Source organism: Sceloporus occidentalis, unplaced genomic scaffold (genome assembly GCF_023333645.1).
Source record: "Sceloporus occidentalis isolate IW3139 unplaced genomic scaffold, rSceOcc1.0.p SCAF_2, whole genome shotgun sequence".
Taxonomy (NCBI): Eukaryota; Metazoa; Chordata; class Lepidosauria; order Squamata; family Phrynosomatidae; genus Sceloporus; species Sceloporus occidentalis.
The window spans coordinates 214,776,520-214,794,201 of NW_028316982.1; the positions used below are offsets into that span (position 1 = coordinate 214,776,520).

The 17,682-nt window shown below is 37.2% G+C and overlaps 1 protein-coding gene across 13 annotated transcripts in view; it reads left to right on the forward strand.

Annotated features, from left to right (window-relative positions):
* Positions 1–16,390, forward strand: part of ROBO2 (roundabout guidance receptor 2) — a 1,130,584-nt gene extending 1,114,194 nt beyond the window's left edge. For 8 of the 13 annotated variants that reach the window (XM_089512185.1, XM_089512187.1, XM_089512186.1 and 5 more), the window contains 3 exons: positions 1,979–2,224; positions 8,364–8,564; positions 12,312–16,390. In XM_089512185.1, coding sequence (XP_089368311.1) covers positions 1,979–2,224; positions 8,364–8,564; positions 12,312–12,313 — 449 coding nt within the window. In that variant the 3' untranslated portion in view covers positions 12,314–16,390. The remainder of the gene's footprint in view (positions 1–1,978; positions 2,225–8,363; positions 8,565–12,311) is intronic. The other 5 variants (XM_089512193.1, XM_089512194.1, XM_089512196.1 and 2 more) reach the window with 1 other exon arrangement.
* Positions 16,391–17,682: the final 1,292 nt, after the last annotated feature.

Here is a 17,682-nt window from a genome sequence, read left to right on the forward strand (position 1 = left end):
CTTCAGTTAGGAAAATAGGATAGGGAAGGGAGCAATCCGATTTTGGACTGTGGAGGAGTTGCATGTTTTTTTCCTTTTGCCATGGAGCCAAGAAATATGTCTACTCCTCAGTGTTGATAATTCTATCAGGAGGGAAGGTCCTTTTAACACTTTGAATTACAATTGGTTTGATTCTAGTGCACTGTTAAATGCTGCCTAGATATAGTGAGAAATGGGCTGTTAATTCAAATATGCTTACATTATTTATTTATTCATTTGTATATTTGGATGAATACAGTAGGTCCTTGATATCCACTGGAATTTGGTGCCAGAACCCACCATGGATATCAACATCCATGGATTCTCAAGTCCCTTTACATACAATGGCATAGTAAAATGGTATCCCCCTTATAAAATGGCAAAAATTAGGTTTGATTTTGGGATTTTTTTTAAACAAAATCAAGCCATAGACTCCATGGAGAATGTGTGGATATGGAGGGCCAGCTGTATGTGAATGAACTTCCTGCATTGAAAAGTGTCATTTTGGATTATGAGAGTGATCTAAATGTTTGTTTGTGGTGCTCAGTGATTTGATTACACTTATAAATCAATGGAATAACTGGTAAAATTCATATATATCAAAGACAATATCTATTAAGAAAGTTTCAGTAAGTGCTGTATAAACAGCCACCCCTATGACACAATTTAAAGTTTGGATGTCTCAAATAACTGACTGTCTATTTTACAGTTATGGCTAGTTCACTGATAAATGCCAGCTATACACTATTTGTATACACCATCCTAGGCGTAGACTTGTCATCTCGGGGGGAAAGGTTATACATTAATAGAACAATTCTTCAGATTATTTGGATAAATTCTTTCTTTTTGTCATTTACATTGCGATATATTCACCTTACCCAATACTCAGAAATGGTTCAGAAGGTCTACATGGACAAAGATGGCAAGTCTTTGGCACACATGTGAAATAACTCTTTTGTTATACTCTACATAATCATGATTCAGAGTATTTCATAGCCTTTATTTCAAAGATGATTTAGTCAGTAGTGGAATGAAATAATCCTGCATGTTTATTTTGAAACAGCATGGGCGGAATGTTGGAATGCATCCAAGCAATGTTGGAAAATTATGAAACAATCGTCCTCCTTCACCATTGCCAGGTCCAAAAATAAAAGGCAACATAGCTAACCATTTCCTGAGCTACCGTGTTTGTTTCTTTCTTTGTTTAAAAAACCCTAACCTGTGGGATATTTAAATACTTTGTTTCAAAAATCAATAATTTTCAAGAAGCCAACTTCATTTTTAAAACTGCACAAAATTAATTTGCATAAATATTTGTCAGCATAAAATATTTTTATACAACTAATTCCAATTTGAAACATGACATGTAGAGTATATTATGCAATCATACTGTTGAAATCAGCACCAGCTGACTTTTCAAAGCTGTAATGTGTCCTTTTTGAACTGATTTAGAATATCAGTTCAGGGTTAATTGTATTGCAGTCTAGACAGACCTTGAACAATGTTAAAATCCACTGAAATATGAATATATATTAAGATAAATCTAGAGAACACTTTCATAGATAGCCATCTTTATTTACCTAGGGGAAAGCATTTTACTTAAAATGTGGCTTTTATTATTCCATAATAAAATAGTGGGAAACTATTTTTTTCAGTTGGTCTTTGAAAATATTTTATACCTAATACAGCATCCAAAATGAAATAAAACCTTTAGCACCTGACAGTGTCTGGGAACTTTGTTACTTTCCTGCCAAACGCAGTCCAATTAAAATTATTATTCTGAGAATGAACCTAAGTGTTAGCTATAATTGGGGACATCTAGCAGTGGTCTAAAACAAATTAAATAAGTAAGGTATATATCTTTCTGATGGACAATACTTTCAAAATCTTCTTTTTGCTCTATATCATCAAACAGAACTTATGTGTCACTGATATTCTGAGTCTATTCGCATTTTTTTAGATCTACCACCACCACCAGACCCACCCCCTGGTCAGGGTTTAAGGCAGCAGATAGGCCCTGGGCAACGTGGAGGTTCAACAGAGAGAAAAGGAAGCTCTTTAGAACGGCAGCATACATCCACCATAGATGAAACAAAGAGCTCTTTGGATCGTCAAACTAGAACATCACTAGAGTGGCAGCGACAAACCCAAGAATGGATAAGCTCCACAGAACTCCAAGGCCAGCAAAAGCAAGCATTTGGATCAGGTGTGTAGCTGCACCTCTTAAAGCAGCTTAGGCAGTTTCCTCAATATATTCCATTATAAGATCCCTGGCAGGCAGTGAAGGTCAAGGCTTACACAGGAACAGTCAAAGGAATACTATTAACATTTGACCTTCAGTGTTTGTTCCTGCAATGGTGAATCTTTTGAATACACCTAAACTACTAAAACTGTGAATGCATGCCTTTGTGACTTACTAGTGCCACTATATGCAGTAGGGAAAATGTACATGGTATTTTTTTATGAAGAATACACATAGGTTGGTTGTGAATGTGTTTTTTTTTTTAAAAAAAAAAAACCTCTGGAATGAAATTTTTGCATGCATAGCATAGAGACACCAAATGTCCTTACTTGTATTAACAACATTTTAATTAAATTTATTCCTATGTATTATTGTTTTGCCCTGTAATAATGTCAAAGACAATTTGACAATTTCATTTGTTTTGAGGAATGTTCAAAAGAAACATCTCCTTCTAATGTTATTTGAAAGCCAGAAATGCATCTTTTATACATCTATGAATAATTTGTTTCAGACCCTCTATTGTCTGATTTTGGTTGAATGATCTCTATACATGTAGCTCATTGCCAAAGAAATTATATGATGCAAAACAGTAATAATAAAAGAGCATTTAAATAGAGTGAAGGCCTTTAACAGTCTTAATGGCATACAATAACTGTTCGTGGACAAAGCAACAGGCAGTTCATTTGGCCTTCTCATTTACTAAATATCCATGAATTTATATTTGTCGTGTTTTTTTTTTTCTGAATAGTTATTTGCAGACTATGAATGCTACCTGTGAACAATTAAGTGCTAAAAGTACATTGTTTTTGAAGATTTCTGCTTTTAGGCTGGTTTTCTGTGAACAGAGTAACAATTTTCTCTAGGGAAAATAAGAGTTAGTATTCATTAGGAAACTGATTATTATGAACAGCAAAAATTCATTTCAGTTAGAGATAATCTGATGCCTGAAAAATAGTGCATGCAGCTACCGTATTAGAACAAGATTAATACCTTGAATTCTTTAATTGCAACTCATGTTTGAGTCAGAAAATTTCACTAACAATAGCACTTCCCCCTTCTTTTAGGGACACTATCAGTAATTTATGAAGATGATATAAAATACTGTTAAGGGTTATATTATAATTTAAATTAAAGCAAAATATAGTTTTGAAAACTAAATATGCTATATGTTTTCAAAGACAAATTATGCTTCTAATAACTAATGATTCTATACTAACAAAATATCTCTAAAATTATAGAAAATGAAGTACTTGCTGTCAACTACAAGGCTTTGCAGACCCATTGAAGCAAAAAACAAAAACAAAACCTAATACAATACTGCCTGAGAATTCTAAATACTCCTCCTTAAAACTGCAAATCCCAGAATGCAACAGGAGGCAGCTAGAGGAGTCAAAGTGGAATAGTAGCACTTTAAGAGTATAGTGTGATAAACATCAATGTATCTGAGTATCTACACTTGTTTAACAGAATGTGCATGTCTTGAAGAACTTGCTGGATTAGATGATCAATGTGGTTCTTTGGGATCAACATGCACAATGGTCAGAATACTGTTGGACCACTATGGTAGCAGTTGCACTTTTTCCAGGGTCATGCAGCAGTGTTGATGGGAAGCAGAAAAAATTCTGCCAGCTGCAAGTGGTCTAATTTCCTTCATACCCAATGCCTCCATAGCCTGTTCTTCCTACCACTGCCACTTACACTGGTATAGTGGATTTAACTTGAATAAATGTTGATTTTATGCAGTGCACCTTGCAGATTCTATATATCTCCCTGTACTTATTGATACCATCAGCTACTTTGTAATGTTACATTAAGGAGATAAGAGCAAGGCCCTTTACAAACAGGCCTTTTAGTACATACTGTGTATGTACTAGGGTTGCCTGGGGGCATTTCTTTCAGGTGCCCCCAACCCTAGTATGTACAAAATGGTGGTGCCCATGGTACACAGTACGTACAACATGGTGGCGCCTCCAAACGGAATGGCACAGACGTGACATCCTGGCGCCACAGAAGGAGCTCCGAAACGGAGCTCCTTCCTTCATTTGTGACGCTGGCACAGCCTTTACATGGCTGTGCCAGCCAGCGACACAAAAGAAAAAGGGGCCGAGCGGTCCATTCCTCTTTTTCCCCGCCACTATCGGGGTGTCCTTGGGGCTTGAAGCCCCAAGGACACCCCTTTCCAGGCCATGGGAAGTGGCCTTTTGCCGCTTCCCATGGTCTGGAAAAGTGGTGGATTGGGGCCTCAGGGCTGCCGCTGTGCCAGCTGAGGCCCTGATCCGTCAGGGAAAGGGGCGGATACAGACCGCCCCAAAGGGGAGGTCTGTAACACGCCCGTGTTTCTTATTAAGAGTCTTTATCAAAGGTTTTCATGTGAAGCAATTTAAAAAAACCAGAGTTGAACAGCCATTTTGTAAAATGTTAGGACACAGCACAACAGTAAATGCAATAGTAAATTTGTGGTAAACGTCTCTGATGATGAAATTATTGTGATTCTTCAGCTTCTTTCATACAATTTTGGTGTGGGAATTGGATTTAGTCTTCTAATTCTAGCGGGAACTGATCCTGTCATCAGGACATGCATTCATGACTGCCATCATTAATTACATTTAGTTTCTTGGATTTCTATCAAGGCACTAAATGCACTACTCACCAGTTTGACTTTTCTGACACAGATAAGTGAAACACAGGAGTCTGAAGCTTAGAACAATGAGCTTTGTGTATCATCAAAAACTACAAGTTGAATTTGTCAGTGTATATCCCATTATTTTGGATTCATCCCATATTGTGACTTCCTCACTCTCTTGTCCTCCTGGGGTATATCTATATAGTAGAAATAATACAGTTTGACATCACCTCAAGTGCTATAGCACTAGAAAAAGGAATTCTGGGATTTGTAGATTTGTAAAGTCTTTAGTCTTCTCTGCCAAAGAGTGCTGGTGCCTCATGAAACTACAATCCCTAGGATTCTGTAGGGTGGAGCCATGGCAGTTAAAGTGGTGTCAAATTGCATTATTTCTATAGTGTAGATTCACCCTAGTTTGCATTAATTTTCAAGCCTCTTGCAACATAGGACCTATATGACTGAAATTTTAAAAGACATTTAGATGCCTGGGTTAGAAAATTTAAATTATTCCACCCATGGTGGCAAAAATGTAGCAATCAACCGAGTCACCTATGCATTTTCTTTGTGTCGCCTCTGCCCAGTAGCAGATGGTGGGTTCCATGTCAATGGAATGGCAAATTCACTACATGTATTAGCCTGAACGTTAAAGGATGTATTTGAATCACTGAACCCTATTCCAACAAAATTATTCGCATTTGTACAACCAGTCCTACCATAGATTGGTGGCCCATAATTTTATGTGTATAAATAGGTCCCAGGTTGATCATCTAGCACATCCGTTTTAAACAGTTTCAGGGTTGAGAATTACATTTGTCTAAAATCTTGGAAAGGTTCTTTCTAAGACTGGGCCTGAAGGTCTGAATCAACATAAATACTGTAGCAAAACATGTGTTCTATTTTGACTCCTGATGACACTTTGCCCACCACTGGAATAGAGGGTCTTCAGTCTCAAGGCATTGGGAAATGGATCCAAAGCTATGCAGTACATTAACTATTGGACAGGGGGAAAGCATAGGAAGGATCAGGGAACTCTCTGCTCTGAAAAATGTGAGATAAAATTCTCTGAGAAGGAAGAACAATGGATAAAACTGGGAGATTTACCTGTTAATTCTCCCTGGTGGTGACATGGGGGGATAGTGCTTACCTGTGGAATTTGTCAGTAAAGAACTGTCCCTAAAAAGCAACACATATGCCTGTACATGTATTACATAATATCCTGTGAAGTAACAAAGGGGAGAAGCAGACGGTTAGGAAGGAGTGGCTAGAAGCCTTTCCCAGCCCAATCTACCCTGGGGACGTGGCGAACAAAGGCTGCAGTCCCGAGGGCACCTCCTCCCTCGGACCCAAATAGGAGCAGAAAAGATCTGTTCCTTCTAGGGCCTGTTATGGGCAGCTTGAGGTGGCCTTGGTGTTCTGGGAGCATGTGTTGTTTAAACACTATGCCTCCAGAGTGGCCAGAAGCTGCCCCCATCTGCCTGTCTGTTTCAGACCAAAGAGAGTAGGCTTAATAAAAGCAGATTCAGTTCTCACTTTGGCAATAGAGAAGGTCTCTGGAGCCCACAAGCTCCCAGAATTCCTTACGTCTGGCCATATTGGCTGAGGCTTCTGAAAGCTAGGAAGGCAGAAACAAAATCTGGGAAGCTAAACTTGGGAACCACTGTTTAGACTACGTAAATAGTATAGTCTGGACAAAAGTCAACTTCTAGCATATCAGCATTAAACAATTATGATTGTAATTTCATGCATTTAAGTAGCAAATTACTATGATTAGTACAAAATCAGTATGAGTTAAAAGATGTGAAATGGGCTGGATCTAACCCTTGGTTAGTCAGAGACCTTGTAGACTAGAGTATTTCTCCCAGCCAATGAATGTGACCTTGTTACAGCAATCATTTTCAAGGACAGGAATTGTTTGTCTAGTTGGACTTTTCTTACTTTACATAATGTAAGCCAGTGAAGTAATTTCCCATGTGCTTGATATTCTCAAAAATAACACCAGGAAGCTAATTAAATTAGCTGATTCTTTAGTTCTTTATCTTAACTGATTAAAGTAATGTTACCATAATTTTAATGAAAAGGGGGTAAAGCATTTCCACAATATTAAAAGAAACTATAATCTTGGTTTTATTGTTCCTCAAATTATATGTGCATCTAATTAAGCAATCTATGATTCAGCATGTTTTTCCATGTAGAATCCCAAGTTTCATAATGAATAGATACCGATTTATAAATTTAGATAAATTGTTATATTTGGGTTCCAGTACACATGCATACAATTGTTTCCTACGAACTAAAAAAAGCATATTCAGTGAGAAAAATAAACACATCCAGCACTTTCTACATATGCTAGGAATATAAGAAGCGCTACACAGCAAGACACACATGTCAATATACATTTTGTTATATATATTCCATTAGTATCAGTACTAAGATGTTTTTTGCTGCTAGCTGAATCCTTCAACCATCTTAGTCACCTGAACTATTGATTCAATATTCAGTACAAGAATCACATATCTAATGGACTTAAAAAAAAACTAGTCACATTGAGTCAGTTGTTATCTGAGCTATGATTTTTTTTAAAAAAAAAAAACACCAAACATTATCAAACAATACATTTTAGGTTGCCAAACAAATCTAAGTAAACCATCCTTATATTTTCTTGCTATGGGAAATTGTATGTCCCCAAACTGTAACATAGAGTCAAATATATGAATATCTACTCCCTAAAACATTCCATCTCACGTGGCTTGTAAAATACTGATTTAACAAGATACATGACATATTACCCTGTAAACCTCATGGCTCAGCTGTTAAGTATCAGCTGCCAAAATGTCTTGTAAGGTGGAGCAACACCAATCTTCTCAAGTGCTGTAAGCATATGAAGTATAATGCTGATCAGAAATGTGTAGTAAGCACACAGACTAGTTTTGTGAGCACACATGCCTTACATGGAGTATCCACAAGCTTACATTGTATATACAGATATATGCATAGAGATAGTACAGTTAGATGTTGAATACTGTATATGGTCAGGACATATATTAATAGGGCTTGCCAGCATGGCCCCACAAAACCATCATACAGGCTTTGAAACCTTCTGTATGTTCTAGGGCTATTCATGCATCACACTTTAGTTTTCCAGTTTCAGCGGAGAAACTGTAATCAATAAAGCATGCTTTGTCAATTTTTTAGAGACATAAGTACAAATGTTTCCCTTTAATACATTTCAAGATGTTTCATATTTTCACTGCCCAGCTTCTCAGTTTGAAGGGGATATATATAAACAATGTCCAATTATCAAACTTACTTTGTAGTTAGAGCATCTTAGACTATTTCTACATAACATTTCAGGTGATGAATCACCCAACTTTACTTGTATTTATAGAATCTTAGGCTATCTGTGTAAAATATTTCAGAAAGGCAGTCCCAACCATTTTTACATATGCATCTACTGTAATGTGTTCTCTTTATATGTTTCAGAAGAGGCCCTGGTGCCATATAGCAAGCCTAGCTTCCCATCCCCAGGTGGCCACAGCTCTTCAGGTACAGCATCTTCTAAAGGATCAACTGGACCCAGAAAAGGAGAAGTCATGCGAGGAAGTCATCAGCGCAACACCAGTGACCTCATTGATGTAGGATATGTTGGAACAAACAGTCAAGGACAGTTTTCTGGTGAATTATGTAAGCCACATTTCAATTTTTTTTAAAAAAATACTCATACAATTTAGGAATAGTAAAACAAATGCTTACCTTTCTATTCCACTGAGGGCTTTAATGTATGACTTGTTTCTGTATACTGGATACATCTTCAAGTGAGTAAGTCACAATCATAATAATAATTAATTAATAATTTGTTTTATTTATATACCGCTATTCCAAAGATCATAGGGGTGAACAGCAAGTAAGCTAATTAGCAAGTAAGCTAATTTGCCCCCAACAGTCTGGGTACTCATTTTAGCGACCTCGGAAGGATGCAAGCCTGAGTCGAGCTTGGGCCCTTTTGCTGGTCTTGAACTCGCAACCTTGTGGTTTCGAGTAAATGGCTGCAGTACAGGCATTTAACCACTGCGCCACCAGGGCTCCTGCACAATCATACCAATATCTATTTGGAAATGAATCAGTGGAACTTGGTCCAGAGTAAATATACATAGGAAATGCTGTTTACATTATAGTACCAATGGACATATTTGGTATTTTCCAAGCAGTAACCCAGGTATAGCTGTACTAGGTAATCTACAGTGTTTTTATAATCTCTGGTTATCTACAGTGCCATTGCTATTACAGTGCTACCTCGGGTTATGAAATTAATTCGTTCCGCGGCGCCGTTCGTAACCCGATACATTTCGCAACCCGAAAAGGCGCTGGAAAGCCGCTAGCCGCGCTTCCGATTTAAATTTCGCGCCGAAATTAATTTCGTAACCCGAAAAATCTTTCGTAACCCGGAACAGTTTTTTTAAATCTAACTTTTTCGTAACCCGGAAATTTCGTAATGCGGTCAATTCGTATCCCGGGGTACCACTGTATCTATTCAGTTACAAATCCAAAATGGCACTACACTACACTTGCACCAAATACAGTATTTAAAGAGAAACACTTTATTATTAAGTACTTATTACTTAATAATATTTAACATATAATATTATATATTAATATATAATAATATAAGTAATATTATTACTTTACCCTTCTACAAAGATGTGCATGTTCTAATGAAATGTCCCAGTTTTAACTTCCAATTCCTCTGTGTTCTTAAAAATCCCTAAAGCCAAGTCACTATTCCTCTCCTATTCATCTTTTGAGCACATTTGTTGCATGAAACTGTACATACTAAACAAGACAGGGAAATGAATGGCTAGAATAATAGGGTTGAAAGGATCTGTAGGACAGTCTAGTTGAAATTTTTGCCAAGAGAGGTGGTCATTGAACCATGGTCTAAAAAATTCCAATGAAGAAGAGTCAGTCCATCACCTTCTAAGGCATTCTATTCCAATGGTTCTCAAACTCTGATCCTCCAAAGTTGAGTTGGGTGTTTTTTTGAACCCAAAAACTCCAACCAACTTTCTCAGTGACAAGGGACTCTGGGAGTTATAATTCCAAAAACTCTGGACAGCCAAAGATTGAGAACCACTCTCCTATTTCACTACTGAACAGTGTTTAGTCAGACTCTTATCTCTTCTCATTTGAATTTGTCTTGCTTCCAATCATCCGAAGCAGCAGAAAACAGGCTCACTCCATCTTCCTCATGTCCACACTTCAGATATTTAAAGATATTTGAAGGTTTCTGAAAATAGCTGTTATGTCACCTCTTTCCTGAAGACTACACATATTGAGCTCCTTCAACTTTTCTTTGCATGGTTTGGCTTTAGCATCTTGATCACCTTGATGTGATCACTCTGCTGAACAAGACTAACATGGTTGTGTCTTTGAATATAATTGAAATAACGAATTATGAAGCATAAATGCATTTTACACCTTGGTGAGGAAAAGGCTGCTGCTACGTCAGAATTAGTGCAGTTTGACATTGCTTTAACTGTCATGGCTCCATCCTGTGGAATCCTGTAGTTTGTATTTTGTTGTGGCACAAGAGCTCTCTAACAAAGGAGGTGAAATATCTCACAAAACAACAAATCCCAGAATATCATAGCATTCAACCATGGCAGTTAAAAAAAGTGTCAAACTGCATTAATCCTGCAGTGCGGATGAAACCAAAGTTAATAGTTGAACATTTATTCAAACTTTTCGAAAACAATATTGTTTAGTCATGACATTTCCTTAGGTCAGTATCCAGTTGCTTACATCACCAGAAGCAAGAAATGAGAAGGGATGGAAATCTTCTGTTGGTCCTGAAAAACCATTTTCTAGAAGACTGGAAAGCCATCCAGGGCTGGCTTTGACTGAGATTGATAGGTTTCTTTTTAAGAAAATTTCCAGGGACATCTTGAACTTCATTTTGAAAATAAATATTTGATAACTCTGATAAAAGGTTAACCAAGGATGTGGCTATATTCTTTGTACTAGTTGTCAACATGCGGAAATCTTGTAGTAATTCAAACTCTCTTTGGCATGAAATAGTAGTAGAAATTTAATGACAGACAAATGAATATGATAAACAGCCAATGAATTAATAATCATATGATTATAATGGACTTAAATGAACTTAGGGTCCTTTTAGGTCAGTGCCCCCACAAACTGTGCCCTTTCAGAGATTTTGGACTTCAGCTTCCAGAAGCCTCAGCCATGTTGGCCAAAAGTTTGGAATTCTGGGAGATGAAGTCCAAAATCTCTTAAAAGGCACAGTTTGGGGACCACTGTTATAGATTATATGACTGTTTTAGATATGTAATAGATGCATATTAATGAAATTCATGTAAGTTATTAAATAATGTAATTCTCTCTTTATAATGTAATTTAATGATTTTGATTTGCTTTATGGTTTGCTAACTGCAATAAAGGAGGAGGAGGAGGATCATAGAATCATAGAGTTGGAAGAGACTGCAAGGGTCATCCAGTCCAGCCCCCTGCCATGCAGGAAATCTCAATCAAAGTATCCCCGACAGATGGCCATCCAGCCTCTGCTTAAAGACCTCTAAGGAAGGAGACTCCACTACATTCTGAGGGAGTTTGTTCCACTGTCGAAAAGCGCTTACTGTCAGGAAGTTCCTCCTAATGTTGAGGTGGAATCTCTTTTCCTGTAGCTTGCATCCATTGTTCTGGATCTTGTTCTCTGGAGCAGCAGAAGACAAGCTTGCTCCTTCCTCAATATGACATCCCTTCGAGTATTTAAACAGGGCTATCATATCACCTCTTAACCTTCTCTTCTCCAGGCTAAACATCCCCAGCTCCCTAAGTCGTTCCTCATAGGGCATGGTTTCCAGACCCATCACCATTTTAGTCGCCCTCCTTTGGACACGCTCCAGTTTCTCAACATCCTTTTTAAATTGTAGTGCCCAGAACTGGACACAATATTCCAGGTGGGGCCTGACCAAAGCAGAATAGAGTGATGCAGGACAGGTGCCATGGAGCAGCAACAGAGTAGTGGCCAGGAAAATAAGGATACTAACATGAACATGCTGTTGGATTTAGCCCTTACAGTAGCTTTCTTTATTAAACTAAGATTAGAAGTTATAACATTCACCTTCCATATTTCTGATTTCCATTGTTCTACAGTGTGTTACTGCAAAAGGTGTCTCTTGTTTAGTGCTATAGGTACTGGGGAGGGGATTGAAATGCATAATTTCCATTCTAAAGAGTAAAATACTGCAAGCAGCCTCATGTACTTATAATAATTGTTCATGTTTAAATTACAGTTTGATATTATGTTAATGTTTTTATGACCAGTTTTCCTTTAAAGGGTGTAACTATTGTCTGCCTAAAAGTTAGATGAAAATATGTGAAAACGTAATCATGTTCTTCCTTTTTATTTAACAGAGTAGTTGAACAGAAACATCTCAAGCTGCTCTCAATGGCCATCAAGGTCTGAACTCATGGAAGTGATGACACTAAAACAGTGCAATGAACATTTTCTTTATTTATGTACTTACTATTAAAAGAACTGTAAATGCAATGTAAAGACACACAGCCACACATATCCCACCGATACTCTACCTGTGTTCTTCTCTTTACTACACCTTCCACCTTAATCTATTTCTTACCAAGCATATATAAAGAAAATCACCCTCCAGGATGATATGGATTTCCCTTGTACATAATTTCTTTTTATTGCATTGCTATGCAAGCTCACCTTCTTTTTAGCTATGTTCATAATATTGTCTGTTCTTATGGTCTGTTGTATTATATGTGAATTAATAGGCTGTGGTGCCATATAATAACTTTTAATTGTGTAACTTTTTTATGTTTAAAGTTTGCACTGCAATTTTTTTGTTGGTGATAAGCACAAAACTCTTACTCCTCGTGACATGAAGAAGAAAAAAGACTGAATGTGAAAGGAGTCTATGTACTGTAAGCTATGTTGGATAATGCTGGATGTAATGAATTATGTTAGGTGGTTTTCCATTTGGGTGTAGAATTAGGAGGTTGACTGGCAAAACTGATGTTAACAAAGATTTATTGGGGCATCGGGGTGGAATCCTATCTTAAATATTAAACAACATAATGATTTTACCATTTAAAATGGCAGGTGAAATGATGGAAGTGTGAGTTTCAAGACCAGATTAGGATATGAAAGCCTTCTCTCTTCTTGGTATCAATTTTCATTTGTTCAACAGAGTTGAACTTGCTACAAAGGAAGGAATTAGTAGAGGTATTTCACTAAGGCTGTTTTTTAAAAATAAATAAATAAATAAATATATTACCATTTTAAAGAATTACTATGATTGGTATGCTCCTCCTTCCAGGAAACATGAACCATATGAACTAGAGGAATATCTAGCAAGAGTTATAGGTGCAATTTATGACAGAGATATCCAAGCTGCTTCCAAAAATGCTAGACTGTAGCCCTATTCAGGCATTTTAACACATATAGTCTGTTCATGGGAGAAAGGAGAGTGGACATAAGTATCCACCTCTTCCCTGTTTTCATTAACTTCCCCATGTAGAGGAAGATGCTCTGTAATGGAGATCTTTTTTTTATCCATGGAGGCTCTCCACATGATTTAGGATCCTGGGGCGGGGGGTGGTGGATGGCAGAGTATTTGGGAGCATCCATATATACAAGAATCTACACGAAATAAAGTCTGCAAAAAGGGGGTGGAGGGAACAGAACTAGTAACTTGTGCACACTCTTCCTTCTCATCTATACAGACTACAAGCATTAATATGCCTCAACAGGGCTTGTTTTAGTTCATTTTTCCAATACATGTACAGTACCCAATGGAAGGTGTAGAGCTGCATCACTTGAAATTCATGACTTGTTTTTACACAGTCTAGACATATTTTTGTGTTTTATTATCTAAAACTGCCATAAAATGAAACCCAGTTCATTTGTACTTAAATCATGTTCAAATGTTTGAAAAGCAAGCAATGATAAACTTGTGCTCAGTTTGATCTTAATATCTTTTGCCAATTCATGACATTATTGAAAATTGGATAGAAACAAGGAAAAGAAAACATATTTTATTTTTGATGAGTAAATTTCAACCCTCTTCTTCTTCTTATGAAAACATGATGCATGTTTATACACTTTTTGAATAAACCAAACTTTCTGTAAGTGGACATTAACAAAAAGCATCTTGTCTCATCATTAGTTCTCATGACTTTCTCCAGCTTCTATACAGCATTTTTAGTTTTCTTTCAGAAATACTGTACCTGTATCTCAAATGCATTAAATATTTTATTTGAAGTTTACATCACAGAGCTGACGTCATTTAGTCATGTCATTATTACAGTCTTCCATATTTTACATACAACCAATACATGTTAGTTGTTTTTGTACTTATTCTCATGATAAAAGGTGAACACCTTTACACCACACAAATAAATCTACCAAATATGTGTTACTTTTTATTACATTATGTTTGGATTATTGACAAGGTAGAACATTTTCATTACTAAATCTACATTGCAATTTTCAGTTTATCTCATTTATTTGAGAACAGGGCATTGGTGAACCAAAAAAAGTCCACACATCAAGAAAATGATATTTTTGAACATATGTGTCCAACGAATTTACGTAATATCCCTGCTTATTAAAATGCTGGATATAGTTAAAGCCATTGTTTTATAAATGTACAGAGACATTTGACAAATGTATAAATACCATTTCTTTTCTTTCCTGAATTTAATATGCTAATATGAAGATAGCCACCATGTTCCAGCAATAGTGATCTGAGTTCATAAACAGGTTTGTGTACACAGATCTTTATAATAAAGATACAATAAACTGCTTCAAAAGAAAAAGAAACTCCAACACCTCCAGCAACCTACCTGAGCTTGGCACAGGAGGCAGAGTCTTCATACTACAATAAAAATTGGAAGGGTGCTGTGAGAATGAAATGCTTCATAGCACCAATCAGGTGGGAATAGGACTATGATTCAGACTTGAGCCTCTTCTGCCATTTTAGCTCATCTGCTGATCAGTGTTGCAAAAGGCTTCATTCAGAAACCTGTGATAACACTGATGGTTACTGAGAAATTGAGATTGGGAGAAGAATATTCCTTCAGAGGTTTTTCTTTCCCCAGCTGAAAACACTTCTGAGAGTTATACACAATTTCTACACTCCAGCCATACTTGTATGTGCCTCAGCTTTTTCTGCTCTGAGCTATTTTATAAAGATGGGTTCGTATTTTTTAAATAAAATCCTACAAGGTGACTTAGACTATGGCAATCTTTATTACACAGGAATCTGTGTGTTTTTTTCTTCTTCAAGAATCAGGATAAACATAGGTTGGCTCATGGTCTAACATCATCCATGATATATGAGGATATCTGCAAGAAAATCAACTTATAAGTAGAAAAGATCAGTAGAGAAATTATCACCTGAAGCCATTCCAGTTAGACAATGGTTTTGAATGTAAAGGTGATTTTCATGTTGCTCAAAGCTAAGAGAATTGCAGCCACCTGCATAGTTGCATTCATACTGCTCTGGATAACATCAGGGTTTTCCATTCATGAGATAAATCCACAGAAACTAACCATGTGATCAGGCCTAACTATGCCAAAGTGAAAAATGGCCAAGCAACTACATAGGTGGGTTCTGCAACCATATTTTTCCACACAGTATTAAAACAAGACCGTGTAGTTGATCCAAAATACAATATGTATGTAGTAGAGTCCTCATAGATGTGTTATACCTCCAGAATGCATGGGATTTCTCAAATATTTTATATGCAGGAAGACTTTAAGGGCATACTGAAAGAGTTGAAGCTCCAAATTTACTCTGTACATGTTTTTGAAATCATAATCTCATAAATGTCCTAGATATATTGTCTCTTTAAAACCTGTGTTATGTTATGGTAGGACACTTTATGAGGCAATTTCTCTTCAAAATTCAACCTGAGGAAAAGTAGCCATCCCCAGTTCTTGTGATGTCTGTCTTAATATTTTTATTTGGCAATTTTTGTGTCAGTATTAAACCTGTGCAGTACTACAATATGACTGTCTATTATTGGCTACTATACAATTGTATTTATTGGATTTTTTTTAAAAAACAACTACAAGATCCTATGAATGGAGTATTTAATGTATAGCAAATCCCCATTCTTTTGGAAAGTAAAGCTTTTCTCTTTCTCTCCTTCTCTCTCCCACAGTCTCTCACTTACTCAGTGTACTTCTAATTATCACAGAACATATTTTTAAAATGTACTGTAATTTACCATTTTTTAAAGAAAACTCTTTTTCCTTTTTTTATAATTGAAATATTTCTTGTGCATAATGTGTCTAAAAGAAAGGGATGTAGTGGCAGCACTTAGAACTGTTTTCTAATTTTTTTTATAAAATTGTTCATTGACAATGGTTTGTTGAGTCACATGCAAGAAGATTATGACCTCTTAATGTGTTTCATGTGTTAGTGAAGCAAAGTTTAATGGGCATAAAGTTGGTTAATTGTAATGTTCAGTGTGTATTGTATATTTACTGGGGGGGAAATAAAACTTCCACATTTCAAATCTATGTTAAAGAAACGTGAATTTAGCACTCTCAATATATGATGACACAGAAATTCAAAATGGGAATGATCAAATAATTATCAAATAGGGTGTGCCTTTTCCTTTATACCATTACACTTCTTGAAAGAGTGGCTTTATGAAGTGTTGTGTTTTTGTATACACAACAAATTGTCATTGGATGAGCCACATGCAACTGTCATGGCAGAAGCAGACCAAACGTCTTCCTCCTCCTCACATCATCCCCTAAAACACAGAAAATGGTTCCTCAGGCCATTTTGAGGTAAACCCCTGCAGCTGTGAGAGGAAACACAACCTCGAAATGGTTTACAAACCGACCAAGAAAATCCAGCAAATGCTGCGCTCAGTGAAGGACAGGACAGACCCTTTCACAGCCGCAGGAGTTTACCGTATACCACGCAGCTGCGGACAAGTTTATATAGGGACCACCAAACACAGTGTCCAAACACGAATCAAGGAATATGAGAGAGACTGCAGACTGGATCATCCAGAAAAATCAGCAGTAGCAGAACACATTATAAACCATCCTGGGCATAAAATGCAGTTTAAAGGCACTGAAATTCTGGACCATGCCAACAACTATAAGGTCAGAATGCATAGGGAAGCCATTGAAATCCACAAACACTTGGACAACTTCAACAGGAAAGAAAAAACCCTTAAAGTAAACAATGGCCTGATACACATGGGCATGAAGCGGCATATCGCCACTGATTCTAGGGTTCCAGACTGCGTGGCAATCACATGGTCTGGAATCCTAGAACGTGCGGTCACCATCATCATGGTGACCTCCTGTCCACACAGGCCACCATGACAACGTGTTCAACGCACAGCATCTGCATGTCCGCATGACGAGATGTCATAAGTGTAGTTGCCACTCCAGCAGATCATTGGAATGGCATCTACACTTCTGCACCAACAATCCTACGGAGAAAGGTTCCTTTCACCTCTGTAGGGCTGGGGTGTCCAGGGACATGAAACCCCAAGGTCACCCTTTTCTAGGCCATGGAGAAGTGGCATTTTTCTGCTTCTCTGTGGCTCGGAAAAATGCCGAATTGGGACCGCAGGGCTGCCAGTGAGGCTCCCTGGCCCCAATCCAGTGCGAAAAGGGACAGGGACAGGCCACCTCTTTGGGGTGGTCTGTACCGGGCCAATGTTTCACTATCAGTCCTGCAAAATATCAAAATCAACGATCAGCTAATGCAAATGAGAAACCACCCAG